The 16,233-nt window shown below is 52.2% G+C and overlaps 7 protein-coding genes across 7 annotated transcripts; 2 read left to right on the top strand and 5 right to left on the bottom strand.

Moving 5' to 3' along the window:
• Positions 1-94: 94 nt before the first annotated feature.
• J4E84_001022 (uncharacterized protein) lies at positions 95-1,850 on the bottom strand (the record flags this gene model as incomplete). The annotated part of the gene is made up of 5 exons (XM_049383656.1): positions 95-454; positions 504-1,258; positions 1,314-1,403; positions 1,451-1,681; positions 1,733-1,850. 5 exons carry the CDS (start codon positions 1,848-1,850, stop codon positions 95-97), a joined length of 1,554 nt encoding a protein of 517 aa, XP_049249174.1.
• Positions 1,851-3,275: 1,425 nt separating this feature from the next.
• On the bottom strand, positions 3,276-4,166 carry J4E84_001021 (uncharacterized protein; the record flags this gene model as incomplete). Its single annotated transcript, XM_049383655.1, has 2 exons — positions 3,276-3,730; positions 4,160-4,166. The coding sequence occupies 2 exons, from the start codon at positions 4,164-4,166 to the stop codon at positions 3,276-3,278; spliced, it is 462 nt and encodes a 153-aa protein (XP_049249173.1).
• A 1,012-nt stretch (positions 4,167-5,178) lies between these two features.
• J4E84_001020 (uncharacterized protein) lies at positions 5,179-6,146 on the bottom strand (the record flags this gene model as incomplete). Its single annotated transcript, XM_049383654.1, has 2 exons — positions 5,179-6,119; positions 6,140-6,146. 2 exons carry the CDS (start codon positions 6,144-6,146, stop codon positions 5,179-5,181), a joined length of 948 nt encoding a protein of 315 aa, XP_049249172.1.
• Positions 6,147-7,978: 1,832 nt separating this feature from the next.
• J4E84_001019 (uncharacterized protein) lies at positions 7,979-9,460 on the bottom strand (the record flags this gene model as incomplete). The annotated part of the gene is made up of 2 exons (XM_049383653.1): positions 7,979-9,052; positions 9,110-9,460. The coding sequence occupies 2 exons, from the start codon at positions 9,458-9,460 to the stop codon at positions 7,979-7,981; spliced, it is 1,425 nt and encodes a 474-aa protein (XP_049249171.1).
• Positions 9,461-10,030: 570 nt separating this feature from the next.
• J4E84_001018 (uncharacterized protein) lies at positions 10,031-10,455 on the top strand (the record flags this gene model as incomplete). The annotated part of the gene is made up of 3 exons (XM_049383652.1): positions 10,031-10,072; positions 10,125-10,205; positions 10,255-10,455. The coding sequence occupies 3 exons, from the start codon at positions 10,031-10,033 to the stop codon at positions 10,453-10,455; spliced, it is 324 nt and encodes a 107-aa protein (XP_049249170.1).
• A 780-nt stretch (positions 10,456-11,235) lies between these two features.
• On the top strand, positions 11,236-11,624 carry J4E84_001017 (uncharacterized protein; the record flags this gene model as incomplete). The annotated part of the gene is made up of 2 exons (XM_049383651.1): positions 11,236-11,239; positions 11,353-11,624. The coding sequence occupies 2 exons, from the start codon at positions 11,236-11,238 to the stop codon at positions 11,622-11,624; spliced, it is 276 nt and encodes a 91-aa protein (XP_049249169.1).
• Positions 11,625-15,009: 3,385 nt separating this feature from the next.
• J4E84_001016 (uncharacterized protein) lies at positions 15,010-15,823 on the bottom strand (the record flags this gene model as incomplete). Its single annotated transcript, XM_049383650.1, has 3 exons — positions 15,010-15,133; positions 15,185-15,680; positions 15,742-15,823. 3 exons carry the CDS (start codon positions 15,821-15,823, stop codon positions 15,010-15,012), a joined length of 702 nt encoding a protein of 233 aa, XP_049249168.1.
• Positions 15,824-16,233: the final 410 nt, after the last annotated feature.

Raw genomic sequence — 16,233 nt, 5'->3', positions numbered from 1 at the left:
AACGCCAATCATGCAGCTCATGGGCCTGTAACATGCCCGAGCAGAGATACTGTACACCAAACTGCCGGAACTCCACCTTCCTCCAAGGACGCTCCTATACCTCTAGTCCGCCAACCATGTAGAATAGCAGATAGGCCTCTGCAGCAAGGACCTCTGCCTCACTGACCAGCACTACCTTGCTGTCGTCAAACATGAACCAGTCATTACCCTCCCTGCTGTAACTGACATAGTGTCCAGAGTCGATTTTGCCTTTGTGCACGATGACACTGCTCAGTTCGTATACGAGGGCGTTCGCCGGGCTGTTGACGTTGTGGTTCGAGAGCGGTGCGCCGGAGGTCTTCACGGCGCGCATGACGGCTTTGTGGGAGGTCGTGTAGGGATATATGTCTAGTTTGACAGGGAAGCGAACAGGGGTTTCGATCTTGGAGGACGTGGATTTTGTGTGCTCGAAGCGCTGGGTAATTGTCAGTGTAGGGACGCTACGGACGGCTCTTGGTACTTACCTTGAGGTGAATGGAGAGAACCGGTGGTAACCTCTTGATGCTCAGCTGCTTGGTCGCATTCTGCGGACTGTCGCAATTTCGACATGTGTACTCTGCTGAGCCCAGCTTCTCTTTTACCGTGAAGCGTTCGAGACAGTCCCTCAAATCCAGAGGTGTCTCTTCGCCCTTTTCCTCCTTGATCTTCCGTTTCTTGCCTTGTATCCGTACGTCCAAACTAAGGTCCATATACGGGTCTTGCGCCGTGGTCACATTGCGGCAATTGTCGCATGTCACCGTACTTGAGAGCTTCCCGCAGAATGCCTGATGTACTACGCACTTGCAATCCTCCGAGTCGTCTGTCGATCCGCCGTTCGCCTGGTGCAGCGTGTTGAGTATGAACTGCATGTACTCGTGCGCATCCTGCTGCTGGTATCCTGCAAGAGCTTCCCCCGCCAGCCAACTGCCCATGAGCATGCTGACAGCGCCAAAGCCCTCCGTCTTCTCAGCTGAGTGGAATTCGACAAACATCTCGTCCAGCGCACAGCTCACACATGAGTCCCTCTCACACTCTGTCTGCTTATGACCTTCGGAAAGATAGAAGTTTCGTATGAACGGGTTGTGGACGAGGGTTTGTAGGATGACGCTCATGAAGCATGTCTGGCCCATATTATAGAGCCCGCGCAGGCCTATCGCGCGGCAGGGGAGGAAGGTCGAGTTGCTGATTACGAGCTTGTGGTCTTCGGTCGTGGTGTTGTCTTCATACTTTCGCTTCTTGCCTGTATTGTAGTCAGCCAGTCTGATTCCTTCAAGCATGAGCATGCCGCCACACACCCTTCTGTACTCTCAGCACGTCCAAGGTCTCGTCGTAGATGAAGTCCTGGCAGTTGCCACAGTATATGTTGCCGTCTCGTGACTCCACAGCTGCTTCCTGTTAGCCCTTTGTATTCCCATGGCATTGTCTAACCCACAGAAACAGTGCGACTTGGTCTCGAAGTGCAAATCGCGATCCACCTCGGTCATGATGCTCGGGCACTGCAGGCACAGGTACAGCGGCCTCAGGGATACCACATTGCGCGCATCCGCCGGCGCAGTGTACGTCTGCGCTATTATGCTCGGCTTCTCGTGGATATTCTGGAGGATGGCTCGGTAGTGCTGGAGCGTCTGCTTGCGCGCCTTCTCGAACATCTCGCCCATGTGCTCTGCCATGTGTTAGCAGCCTCCTCTGACAGTCTGGATGGCAGAGCGCTTACCGCATCCATACGCGATATGCGCCATCTGGCTGCTCGGCACAATGTTGCCCTTTGCATTCTTAACAATCTTGGGCGACGCCAGCGCCGACGCCTTGGGGGCCACTGCGATCGTGTCCATGGTGCCGGAGGTTTCGAGCCTTGGTATAATAGACGTGCTCGCGCTCTACATAGTGCAGGATTAGAAGAATATCGGAAGCGCTCGCCAGCAGCACGGGCGCAACACTCTGGTGGCAGCGGCGCTCACGATGCGCGGCTTGGGGAGTTATTTCTGGGGTTGAAGCGGACCTGCATGAAACCAATCAGCAGTGCGCCGCTAGCGGATCTCCCGCCCACGCATCGTGCCGAGCCCGATGAGAAGACATCACCATCACACTGCAACTTTGATGTAATCCTCCCAAGTCCCACTTCTTGTATTCAATCCGTGTATTCTTCGATTGTGACAGGCCTACCATCTACAGTATATCTCACGATTTCAAAACTTACTCACTCCTCCTTTTTTCGTTATTCCCTCCGCTTCAGCGCCTTTCCCTTGCTCTTTGGGGTCTGCATCTTCAACTTGTAGAACAAGAAAAAGCTTAGTCAAGGTTGATGACAGCGAAGGTGGAGGCGAAGGCGAAGGAGGTGTGAAGGGCAGAGAGGGTCGCAATAGCGGGAGTGGGGGTGTAAGAGGGCGCACGGGAGCGACAAACTTGGGCGGGGAGGGAACGTTGTCTATATTCTCGTTGGCGAACTTAGGGAGCTTCAGCGGGATGCGGCTGCTCGCGCAGGTCAGACACATTTCGGTTCTACACGCAAATGAGTTTCACTATACCTACCTATTGCGCTCCAAAATGACACGAACTGGCTGATAATTACTTCATCTCAAAGGTACCTACGTATTACGGTGAGATGTTGATGCAGAGCAGAGCAACAGAGCGCGGTCAGGGAACTGTTGCCCAGTTATGCGAAGTTGTATTGAGCTCTATGAAAAAGAAAGAAGATCCCGCTCAAGGTTGTATGCGCGTAACAAGACTGCACTGTTATATGAAGAGAAATGTGACTGGTAAGTGCAACACGTGGGAGAAACCCTTACCAACAAGCTGCCGTCTGAACACTTCGACGCGTCTCTCTAGACCCTTCTCTACGTTATCCGCGACATAAGAGAACACCGAATCACAAAGTGCAGCAACACGAAATGGCGATTGTTCTGATGAAGTGCTTCAAGTGAGGGCGCCGAAATTGTAGTTTGCAGAATACACGTGCCAAAATACAGCCAATGTGCTATGCTACAAGAATACGTAGGCGCCAGACAGCTGTATCAACAGACCGCAGCCGGATTTTCTGCTACCTCTTTACCTCTCTCTAAATGCTGCCGCGTGACACACCTTATGGATCAAACAACCTTAGTTGATAGTAGAGGCACTTGGGAATAGATACTCGTCGCAGTCCTAGGTACAACGTATGTAGCTTACTGTAGGCTCTTCGGCATTCTGCCATGCTTTCGCCGTTTTGGAGCCTCACCTTCACTCTTCTTTTGCGCTTCTCTCTCCATCTGCAACCTGTTCTACTCCATGATGATTCTCTTTCTAGTAGCCTTGCACGCTTTTGTTCGATAGCCAAATATTTGATAGCGGATGTTGTTTTGTTTGAGATAGTCGACGTACGTGGCAACACCCGCGGACCCGACGAGGAGAGCCAGTTTGGAATGCGATGACTCAATGAGCTGACGAACCACGAGTCTCCAATACATGCCGAGATTGGTCGGAACCTGGTCGACAATATTCCCGAGACCGAGTGCAATGTTGCGGTCAACTCGCCTGGGGAACACGTCCAAGTGGAGGGCGCCGTGGTTTCTGATCGAGGATACGTTGTGGCCAAGCTTGGCGTAGAGCATAAACATGGACTCGTTTGAAATGTCTAGGGTGGTACCATACGATCGATCAACTGTGCTATCCTCCTTGGCAGTGGGGTATGAGCTGACAATGAGAAGGGTATCGCGGAGGCTTCCAGTAGGTTTAACTGCGTGAGCGTAATTAGCTTGGAGGCTATCCAACGTACTTCACGTTGACAACTTACCCAAATTGCTCTCGCTCATGTCAATCCAATTGTCCATTGTGTCCGGGAGCTCAATAGCATGTTCGCCTTCCACTGCCTGTCCCCATACGAAGTCCATGTCCGGATACGTAAGCGGCCAGGTGGACGGATCTCGCTCTCGGCGGGGTATAACGAAAGGCGGCGATGTGCATGCGTGGTCATAGACGGTCGCAAGGAACTCTTGAACTCCTGGTAAAGTCAGTACATATGCGCCTTACGTGCTGTAGAGTAGAGCTTACCATCTTCTTGGAGGTCTGGCAACAATCGTTCTACCAAACTGCGGATTTCGTCGACGGTTAGCTCACTGAACAGGTCGTTATCTGTTAGGGAGCATCGGTCAACGATGTCAGGTACTGTGCATTCGTCAATGATGCTAGTTGTGGGATCCGCGTCGTCTAGTATTTGCTCTGTCGCTCTGGTGTTGTCGGTGAATACCGTAAACGCAGGGGGTCATTTTGTTTTCGTTGTTGATGATCGAGTCCGCGCTGTCTGGTATCCTTGTGGCGGTTCAGGTAGTTGGGACGGTAATTCCGACAGTGCTCCAGTCAAAGGCGCGTTGCGAGCTCTTGAGGCTGCTGCCGACAGTACTGTCTTCTTGGGTCTCTTCGCAGGTGGGGAGTTTTCTTTATTGGATGAGCGCGGTGGCGGCATGGTAATCGAGGTCTTGGGGAATGCAATGCGTTTACTGGCACACGTAGGGGACAGATTGAAAACGTAAAGGACAGATTCAAAACGCGTAAAGCACGAGAGATTTGAATATTAGATAACCCGAGTGCTGTGTGCCAGAAGCGAGTAGAATGAGGCAGTCGCGAGAGGCATGAGGCAGTTGCTAGAGGACCCACATCCAGCGCATCATGGCCAAACATCTTCCCCGCGTCTCCTGGGTGAGTGGCATGAGGCAGTCGCGAGAGGACCCACATCCAGCGCATCATCGATGGCCAACCATCTTCCCCACGCCTTCTCGGTGAGTGGCATGAGGTAGTTGCGACAGAACTCTTATCCAGCGCATTTGAGGTTAGCTATCTTCTCTGGCATCTTCTCAATAAGTGGCACAGGGCAATTGCAACAGAACCTTTATCCAGCGCATTAGAGGTTAGCTATCTTCCTCAGGGTCCTCTTATTTCGTTGCATGAAGCGGAGACTACAGAATTTCAAATCTGAAATTTATCCGATCGTCTAGATGATCACGCACTAGCCCTGCTTGTTGTGAACATCCTTGGATCTAATCTAGTTGGAAAGTAGCTACACATATCCCGCTCTACGTAAACAATCTTGAATAATTCATTGTACTTCATCAATACCAGCATACGACACTGTGCCAGACTGGTTTAATGGTGTAATTCGAAAGAGCTTGTCTCCATCAGATCCTGGTATCAGATTCCGGTCGAGGCGTCGAGGCGTCGAGCCATAATGTCTATGTGCATTACACCGTGTGATCGTAGGTCCGCCACGTGGTACCCAAACTTGGTGTACAGCATCCACATACAAACATTACTCATATCATCTACGGTACTATAGCGGTTGTGTACGCTGCCTTCCTCCAATGCTGTCGGGTAGCTGGATATCAGTAGTAGGGTGTTGGTGAACGAGCCAATTGGCTTTACAAGACCGTCTTCTGACATGTTAAGCCATCTTGGTAACACCCTTGGGTCACCGAGGTCTAGAGCCCGCTCGCCGTCGACTGAGTGCTTCCATAGTAAATCGAAGTCAGGGTTGACTAACGACCAGGTTGTGGGGTGTCGAGAGCGCGCCGGGATCCTAAATGGAGGGGACTTCTCAAGATGGCCTGCGATAGTTCTGTAGAAGTTCTTCATCTTTCTTGATGACAGCGCAGGTAAGACTTTTTCCACAATGGATGTAACCTCGGCGGCGGTAACATCAACATTAAAGAGATCTTGGTCGCGTAGCGGTATCTCGAGGGAGTACTGTGTCTCCTTCATGTCATCATCGTCCGCATGGTGGATATCGGCATCGTCGTCGGTCTGGTCGGCATCCTCAGACTGGCTGGCCTCGTCAGACTGGTCGGCATCGTATTCGAACTGGTTGGCCTCGTCCTCGTTGTCTTCGTCGGGTTGGTCGGCCTCTTCCTCGTTGTCTTCGTCAGACTGGTCGGCATAGTCCTCGTTGTCTTCGTCGGGCTGGTCGGCCTCGTCCTCAGGTTGGCTGGCCTCATCCTCGTTGTCGTCTGAACTCAGGAACATATCCTCTTCGTCGCCCTCGGGATCGCTGTAGTTCTCTGACTCAAAAAAACTACCTGTGTCATCGTCTGTTGCTCCTGCTATGTAGGACTCGTGCAGGCTAGCATCATCTTCATCTGCGTGTCGACTGGTTGACCCTGCATGTAGTCGCTTTTTTGGCGCTTCTCGTAAGCCTGGTGTCCTGTGCGGGGGGCCGCGCCGCATCCGTGTCGTCGTCGTCTTCTCGTCGCCGTTTCCACTGAATCTTGATGGGCTTGGGTGGTTGGGCGGGGGCGGCTTCCTTGCTCTTTGGTGTAGTCTTGCTAAGACTGGGCCGGGTGTTGCGCGAGACGTAGTTGTCTAGAGTCTTTTGTTTGTATGGGTCATGTTGGATCTTTCTTTTGCCCATAGTAGACCCTTAACCTGGCAAAGCAGGGGGGTGCAGCGGCGCGTGGACCTTTGGCAATCTGAGTGTTGACAGTACGCAGCCACACTGAGTTTACGCTGCAAGTGAGGGGGTAAAGCAGGGAAATGTAACGGCGCATGAACGTTTGGCGGCCTGAGCGTTGATAGTACACAGCAACACCGAGCTGATGCTACCAGTGAGGGGTGGTAAAGCAGGGAAATGTAGCGGTGCGAGGACGTTCGACAGAGATAGGGACGGACGAATGGTGTTGAAGATATAGCATGCTCAACTGCCTAGCATTCGTTGAAGGAGCGAACTTGACGTGGTTAGGCGGCGGATGTGAGACGTCTTCCTGGGGAGGAGCGAGCGCGCTGGGGGCAAGCGCGCTGAATTTGGTTGTAGCCATTGCAGTGCGCGAAGCAGGAGCGACATACTAGTTGGTAAGAGTAGTAGAAGAGAGGCCAGCATCGCGAGATAGTTAGATTAATAGATTGCGATGTCAGAAAGTGAGTGTACTAGGGGTATGCGCGCTGGAGGGAAGTGTAACAGGTGCAGTGCGCGAAGCAGAAGCGAATTACTAGTTAGCAAGAGTAGTAGGAGAGAGGCCGATATAAAGAGATAGAAACAATCGATTGCCATGATGAAATCTTAACAACATTCCTCATTTGTTCCTTCTTCTTCTTCCTCCTCTTCACTAACAGAATCCCATTACTTCCCCGTACTCCAAACCCCGCCCTTGCGAACGGCTTGGTGTTGCGACTGGATTAGACCCTGGCTTGGTCGTCTCGGTGGCTCCAATACCCCAGCGCTCGAGTTCTTCTTGACTTTCCGTCCACTCATCCTCACTTGCTCGTGGGGTAAAGATGATGGGTTTCGTCCTCTTCTGTAGCAGCGTGGGTGTACCAAGGTCGGTATGTGAATAGAGTGCCTGTCGTTGCGCACGACAATGACCGATGGTGAGGTTGTGTCGGTCCGGCGTCAGCATGGTAGCGGCGGTTGTGCTGGGTGCAGCCATTGGATGGTAGTATGTTGATGATTAGAGTGGTTGCTGGCTAACGCCGAAGAGGCTTAAGCTGCAATGGCGACTTGTAGATCGAAGTGGTGGTTTGGATGTTGATGTTGAGGTTGATGTGAGCGTATCCTCGTAAGGAAGCTTCGACTTTATACCACACTGCAAATGATCAGCGGAACGTGTTGATCAGGGTATCACGCAGCAACCAGGGTAGATGAGAAGCTTCGATGTAGTTCTCTGTATTGTGCTACGTGTCTAGCGCTATCATGCTGCATTGTCGAAGCTTAACGTGATGATAGTGGTGAGACCAAGAAGTGGCGCCACCTGTTTGGGCAACCTCCGAGTAGAAGCCGATGGAAATGCTTGGCCGGAACGAATCAAGTGCAATCTAAGTTGCGAATACATTAAATACGTAGAGCTTCGAAGGGAGCTAGAGACAGATAGAGTATGGTTTAGTTAAGGATATAGAAAGAAACGCGTGCCGATTGAGCGCAATGGATGGGTATTCTAGAAACAAGCAAATGCGTCGCTGAAAGTCATCGTCGCTCCAAAGGAAAGAAAGCCTTCCTACACATGCTTTAGTCAATGCGCGATGATTCCGAGACCGGTGGTGAAGGAGGGGGGTGCGAGGTGTCTAGGAACCTGCGCTTCGCTTCCGGAAGATCATGTGCATCTTCATTTGTGCGCTTCTGTGACACACCCACCGAACCAGTCTTCCGAATCAGCGGGGAGCCTCTCATCTTCTTGTTTTTCTCAACGATTTTCCTCCACTGTGCTATGGCGCGAGAGCTCAAATCTACACGCTCAAAGTCCGTCGTGGGTGGAGCAAGCTCGATGTCGACCCAATCGACTCTTCTCAGACCTACCAACGCCTTATTGCCGAAGGCTTTGGCCAGGTTCTTGGTCATGAAGTCAATCTGTTCTGGGCTCAGCGACGAGTCCCGTAGACCGAACCGCAGTGTCAAGTAGCCTTTTGGCTTGGGCCGCCAGTGAGATGCATTGTCTTTTTGTAGCTTGAGAGGAGCCAAGACTATATGCTGATCGCTGTGCTGTGTGCTATTGCCTCGAGACCAGATATGCGAGGGCGTATCTACGCGTCGTTTGTCTATGTTGATGCGCTGGTGCAGAAGGAAGGTCGATATTGCTCCCTCTGGGTTTGTCTCATGGAGTGCTTTCAAGGCGTCAATGAGCGCACGGGTATATGACCTCTCACCAGGAGGTTCGGCCAATTGATCAACCGCACACGCGCTGAGGAGCTCAAACTTCTTGTGGCCTTCTTTGCCCGACTTGGCAAAGTTGCTCGCATAGCAGGTGTCTAGAATGGTCAAGACATCGCTCTCTACATCGTCGCTGCGTAGCCGGTCCTCAGCTTGGGTCCAGTTTGCGCGCGCGTTCTTCCGGAATCCTCTGTCATGTAGTACAGAGTTGTCACTCGGGAGACTGCCAGAGAGCTCCAAGCACTTCCTCTCCTCGCTGTAATCGCCGTGCCCCGTGTAGTATACGATGAGCAGATTTTCCGGTCCGTCGTTGTCACGTATGAAGTTGATGACGGAGCTTTCGAGCTGATGTTGAGGCTTCGGACGGACGTCGAGCTCGACGATTTCGGACTTGTAGTGGTAGCGTTCGCGGAAGAGGGCATCGAGTTCTCGGGCCTACAGTAGTCCTGGTCAGACGATGCGCGCCCGACGCGTTTTTGGAGTACAACATACCTCTGCTCCGGTCTTCAGGTCGTCCAGCGCATCCGCCCACTTAATGATCAGGACTGCAGCGCTGGAGTAGCCCTCAGGCAGGTCCATGTTCTTGGCGATAGCTTTGGACCAGCATTCCCGCATCTCAGCGCCCTTTACCTGGTAAACGACATCTGCTACGCTCGGTTTGCTCTCCACCAGATGCTCCTCACTCTGCGCCGGCGGGCCGCTCTGTCCCGACTCGTCGTCAATCGATTGTATCCGTATGTCGGCATGGATGACTTTGTGTGGGTAGGGATTCGCAACGTGCGAGGTCACCTCAGTTGCCATGGCGTCCAAGGCATGCGCCGTTGCGCTTGAAGAAAGAGCCATTGGGTGGGAGAGCTATGAGGCTGCGGGGCTCCAGGTTCGCGGCGACGGGCCATAATGAGGGCAATCGTTCGCAGCAGCTTTCAGCCCCCATATTGGATTCTGGTGGGACATGCAACACGGCTCGACGAGTGCGGAGATGGCAGATGCAGCCACGCCCCGCCAATCAGCGCTCCGCCAACTTCATCACCGAGCGTTCGGGGTCAAGCTGAGCCTCCACCACCCCCAATTACAAAGAACCACCCTGCCAGGATTGACTGCCTGCATTTACCGCTTATGGCCAGAGGTCTGGTGCGATGACATGAGCTCACCACTACTGTACCCGCAGAGTGCACTGTCATGCGATGGGTATGCAATTATCTGCATGCATCATGGCTAAGCCGCGGCTGTGCAGGCAATATGGGCCCCCAACCATAATCTGTACCGGTCACAACCCTCTGTTGCCTGGGGCTGCAGTAGGCAAACTGTCAAGAGGCCAGCAACAAGGACTTCTATAATAGCAGACGCTGCTACCATACTTCAGGGCATCATCCACAAGGCTCCCTGCCTCACTTCTCCATAAACTCAATCACCATGGCTACCACATTCGATGAACAGCCTCTTCAGGCAGTCGAGGTTAGACCCTACGCTGAGTGGTGCCCGCTCCACGGCTGACTGTTAGCCACAGGACGAATACATGAACGCCGCACCGGAAGATGCAGCTCCCCAGGTCAAAGCCAATGTTCAGAATGATCCGAACCTTGCTGAAGTAAGTCTTTCTTTATGGGTTCAGGCGATACGCTCTGACTTTGTCTCAGCCACCCGCGCGCTTCAGCAAGAACGAAGTTGTTCGGAAACCCGTCATGGCGAACGGTGAACGAACGACGGGCGTCTTTACCGTTTACGACCGCAAGTACAACCGTTCCAGGGGATACCATGAGTATCAGCTCCGGGACGTCTATTCCTTGGAGATGGCGAGTGGCTGGACGCGCGAGAGGGATCTGAAGCCTCGCAGCTGAGGTGTGCTACATTGCCTGAGGCTGAGCTCACCGGTGTCACCAGGCAGCTGTGATTCAGGTGCGCACAGCCAATTGTGCAAGGGGAGTTCAAGGCGTTGGGGCTGAGTCTTACGGATACGGCGATCGCAACCCCTCAACTTTATTCCTTCAATACTACATACACTGCTTTCGAGCCACAGTTTGTTGAGCCACAGACAGCTCACTCTTAATGTTTACCTGAGCGATTATTGCTGGCGTTAGAAAGCTTTCGTCTTCTTCTTCTCGCTTCTTCGCTTGTGTGCGGGCCGCGCCTTCCTTCTTGCATCACCATGGCCCCTCTTCGTACCATGACCGGCGATACTTTCACCGATGAGAAGACACCTCAATCGCCAGTATCGCCCACAAATACCGACGCGACCTTAACGGGGGACTTCGTTGAGAGTGTTGAAGACAGTCAGTCTACCATTCAGCCCTCGGTGCGGGCAGACTCAATTGATGTTGAGAGTGCACAGCCTGGTATGCAATCCCACAAGATCCCTTTTGGCCCCCAAAAAATACTGGCCCCGCAATCTATTGGGGCCAAAAAGGTCAGGTCAGCAACACAAAGCTCCTGCCTAAAGGAGCTTGCCACCATCAGCTTACGCATGCACGATATGGCCATGAGATACCATACCAAATCGACTGCATCGGAAGTTAGAGACTTGGCGTGAATGACTGAGGACTAACAAACCCCAGAGAACGAGAGGAAGCGACCAAATTTCTTGCGACGTATTACAGTCCCTTTCCGCTCCGAGCCTGAGGATGAGTATGTGACTGAGAACGTCACGCGAACTTGTGAGTCACTTTCAAAAGCGCGTCCGACTAGACACTTATGAAAATCAGTGGAAAAAACACCCAATGGCTTCCCAAAACTTGCAGCATTCCAATCAAGTGAAGCGAACTTCTCCTTGTATCGCTCATTTTCCTATCTCCATTCACGTGTCCTCCTTGATTTGCAGGATGAGATCACATCACTGGAGAAGGAATTAGACGACATAGACTGGGACGATTTCGATGAAGAGCCTTCGCGGTTGCAGTCGAGGCAATTCGACAACAGTCAGCCTGATGGCGAGGGAGCGCCCCGCAGCCGACGAGTCATACTACGGGATATCAAAGCCAAGCTGATGGAGTATGGTACGTACATCTTGTAGTGGTTGAGCGCGGACGCAACTCTGTACGTGATCGACTGACCATTGCATAGACGAAGTCCTCATCAAGGCTAGAACACTAGAGTCCTTCCAGAAGCCATCGGATCGCAACTACCGTAGTGTACGGCGCTACTGTAATAATAAGAAACCGCTCTTAGATGCTGAGATGGACGCTATCCGCAGCAAAGAAGACATTGTATCATTGCACAATGGTCGCGAGTGGGCGAGTTTCGACGGCAGCGTAGAGACTCTGATCAGCCAAATCGATCGCTTCCTGCAAAAGGTCTTTTGTACCAAGAAACGCCCACTACAAGTAAGTTGAAAACTGCCTAACATGGCGGAGAGTCATACTAACGAGTTGTTAGAAGTACTTCCGTACCCCAGAAGCTATGGAGAAGACGTCAGACCCTTACGTATGCCTCTACAGCAGCTCTCGCATCGACAAAGTTGTGAATATGCTCATCACATTCGTCATATTCTGTCTCCTTGTCGTCCCCGTCATCACCATGTACCAGTTGACCAACACTGCTGCACACGTGGTGACGGATGCTTCAGGCAACACGACTACGACAAGTCAAGTGGATATCGACAGTAGAGACACGTTCAACGCTGTGGGCGTGTTGATCGTATTCACACTACTTTTCAGCGCTGCAATGAGTCTACTGACAAAAGCGGCGAGACACGAACTGTTTGCGGCATCGGCAGCCTATTGTGCGATCTTGGTGGTGTTCATTGGCAATTTCACAGGGCCTGGCAATTGATGCCGCTCTATCAACGATACTTACGAAATTATGATGATCATGATGACCCCTTGATATTTCATATTGCCGGTGCTTCTCGTTCTCAAGCTATAACAAGGCTGCAGGCGACGGCGACTGTCGCCCCGTGAGGCGGTCTGTGGAAACTCTCAGACTTTTTTAATCCGCCACGACCTTCGTATCTTCGTATATCTCTACTTCCCGGCAATTCGGGAATTGGACTCTCCCGAGATCCCGCTGACCGGTATGCGAGGCTTGGCGTAAAGTCAGCCTTACTGCGAAGCTATCCACATTCAGCCGGTAGGCTACTTAATCCAAGCCCTTTACTACACCAAGGCACATATGATTGGCACCCCTACTGTTAGTAGGCACACATCTGAACGCCATTTAGTGCGGATGTAAGGTCTACAAGCCCTGGGCAATGGACTATCCGATACCTCTCACGTGAGATACCACCCGGGCGTAGCCAAGTATCGCTTGTAGCACACCTGGGCATGCATTTGGTTTCGCGTCGCTTAGACGCTAGACATATATTTGAAGTATCTGCCCGCACCAAAATTGATACCACATCGGTGAATCACCTTCTCCTTCTTCTGTGAGGCACCCAGTGATAGCTTTCGCTTTCTTAAACATGTCCTTCCTGTCGAACTACTTCACTGGGCAGCGAGTCGCTCCTCCTCGCATACCCACGGATACCATCATACCCCTCCACAGTCGCGACGACACGCATCAAAACAGAAACGTTTCAGTCGAATACACCATGTGTTTTGACGATGTTCTTGATGAGCGGAAGCTTGTCGAAGCATTATGGAGGTTGCTGGAGAAACCGGGTTGGAGGAAGTTGGGAGCGAGACTGCGCCTCAATACCAGCAACGATAAACTTGAATACCACATACCAGCACAGTACACCAAAGAACGCCCGCCAGTCAACTTCACGCATGGGATTTATGACTGCAAATTGAAGGACCATCCTCTTGGTTGCCAGATTCCTACTGCAAACGAGCGTAACGACAGTGTCCAGGTCTTCGGCGTTCTAGAGTCGCAACGCGGGGTTATAAGTGCGAAGGGCAATACTTCAGTCCTTGATGACTGGATTTTTTCAGACGAAGCGCAGTTAGGCTTACATGTAGCGAGCTTCAAGGATGCGACACTCGTCACCCTGACTTGGCTACATACGCTTCTTGATGCGATGGGACGACAAACTCTACTAAGAGCCTGGACGGCAGTGTTGGAAGGTAGAGACGAAGATGTACCAGAGTTCTGGGGTTACGATTTCGACCCATTGACGCGGCTCGGGGCTCCTCTCGATGAGGACAACCAGGATGCAGAGGGTTTGACTGCCAGCACTACGCAAGTGCAAGAGAAAGCGCAATCTCAGATCTGGATGGTGATGTCAAACTTCACGACCTGGCTTCCAAGCTTGCTAGACCCCAGAGCGACGCTCGCATACCTCTACTCTCGGTTCTTTGGACCGACGACAACGCAGAACGGCCGTATGCTCTACATGCCCGCGGCCTACATGGCTCGCTTGCGAACTGAAGCAATGCACGATCTTGAATCTCTCGACGCCTCACAAATAACCTACAATACCTCAACGTCTTCCGAACCAAAGCCCTTCCTCTCGGACGGCGACATCTTCTCAGCATGGTTAATCCGCCATCTCGTTTCATCCGACACCTCTCTGCTCAACTCACCACCTGCTCGACCCATCATAATTCTCAATGTCTTGGGTATGCGAGACGTATTATCTACCTCGTCATCCAAATACGAGGTCTTGATTCCAAAAGGGAAAGCATATGTTGCAAACTGCACAGGTGGAATCGTTTCGGCGTTCAGTGTACAGCAGTTTGTCGGTATGCCGTTGGGTCACGTTGCGGCTCGTATTCGCAAAGATCTGGTTGAGCAGGCGAATAGAGAGGCGGTGGAAGCTTCGCAGCGTGCCAGCCGCAACGGACAGCAAAACCTTACGCCTCCGTCGGATCCGCAGATGGGGCCGGCAGCCTACGTGTTCTCAAACTGGGCAAAGGCAACGTTGTTTGATACAGATTTCAGCGCTGCTGTCGTTTCTAATGATGGTGACGACGGTGGGTTGACTAGTAGGCCGACCAGAGGAAAGCCTATGTATATCAGTGTTAACGGTCACGATAGACGGGTGGACGGTTGGGGTAAAAGCTCAGGGGGCATTGGTATGTGTGTTGGTAAGGATGCTAGGGGTGGGTATTGGCTTGGAGCAATCACCCCAGCAAAAGAGTATGCAGAGGAGTTTGAGAAGACTGTGTTGAGCGATTTCTAGGCCGGTGGGCGGGTCACCGAGATGGATAGCGTCACCAGCTTTGTTACTTCGGAATTGGCATCACCATCTGATAGAAATTTTCGAGTAGAATATACGGTAGGTGTTGCATTAGTTGAACGCAGAATTATTTCGCTCGATGACTACAGAAACTCCGGCCCAGTTGCGCCATTCGCTAAGGTGGAAACTCGTGAGGATATAATGCATCAAGGGCTGGGCTGATGCACTATGGGTATACGTGTGTGTTGTTCGTGGGGCTTGGTAGATATGTGTGGGCACACCTTCGTGCTTCACAACCCCCATGCCCTTTTTCTAACGGAACATCGAGCGGTTTGGGAATCTAGTAGCGGACGCCATCAGCGGCGGCCTCGGTTTGTGTCTGAACGGCCTTCTCGTGTTCGAGCCTGGCCTTTCGGCGGTGGTCCCTAATCTCGTGGAAGGAGGCGGTGATGGCATGGAGGAGTCTGGTAGCCAATTAGCAGATGATCCAGGGATTTGGGCAGCGGAGAACATACGTGCTGATAATTGCCAAAATGAAGGTGCCCCACGGCAGGTTACAGCTGTCATCACGGCTCGCAGTCGCGCCGGTAACAACACCAGTATTGCCGTTAGCAATACGCTCCGGGCTGTAGCAGTGACGAGCACCAGCAAGACCTCCGTTGGGTCGCGTAAGCACAGCCACTGCGATGAATGCTCCAACAAATGCAAGGTCGAGAAGTACCCAGATCCATCGGAGTACTCGTCCGCCAGGGTTCGCTGACTTCTTGATGCAAGAAAGTAGGATCGTGATCAAGGTATACAGCACGGCGGCGGCAAGAATGCCCTCAACTGCACCATAGCTGCCGTTGATGCCGCGATAGGTCTTGACGCTGTTGACAAGGCGATACACCTTATATAAGCGTTGAGAAAAGATGCCGAGTGAGACCACAGAGCTGATGAATTGTAGGAGGCGTGTGAAACGTAAGAACCAACGGTAGAAGGAAGTGTTCTTGAGCTTGTCCGGCACAAAGCCTAAAGATGGGTGTACGCAGTCAGTATTTGTCTCACATCCAGTTCATGGGTAGTTACTGACGCGTAAGGAGACCTGTTTGTTCGCGCTTGTCGGTGACTGGGTAGTCGACCGGACCGTCAATGGGCTCCTGGGCGTGCACCATGTTGATATGCTGGATGTCGACGTGGATGGTATTGATGGATTGGTGAATTCTGCTGAATGCTGAAGATGAGGGCAGCGCGAAGATCTACTATCTTATAGCTCTGAAGATGGGGTGACAGCGATGTGACACAAAGACCAGGCCCCTCTTGCCCGTTTGACACGGTCGTCACTCACCGTCACCGTCAGCTTCGGTACCAGCCCCCCGCATCCAAATTAAACCTGGAACCGCGGAGATTTTGCTTAGGCTTGATGCACGGCAGTGGCATGTTGCCTTTGCGCTTTCTCGGCGCGTCATGAGATTGGATGACTTTGAACGACAAGCCACGATACAGGCGTGATTGGTGGCTGAGAACCAACGCACGTGACATCGCTAACGCGGTGCTAACCTGTTGCAGGCAAGTACGTCACTGA

The sequence above is a fragment of the Alternaria hordeiaustralica genome, assembly GCF_023758085.1.
Source record: "Alternaria hordeiaustralica strain BMP 2776 chromosome Unknown scaffold_1, whole genome shotgun sequence".
Lineage (NCBI taxonomy): Eukaryota > Fungi > Ascomycota > Dothideomycetes > Pleosporales > Pleosporaceae > Alternaria > Alternaria hordeiaustralica.
Note: the sequence above shows the minus strand (reverse complement) of the source record. Positions and strands in the feature narration are given on the sequence as shown.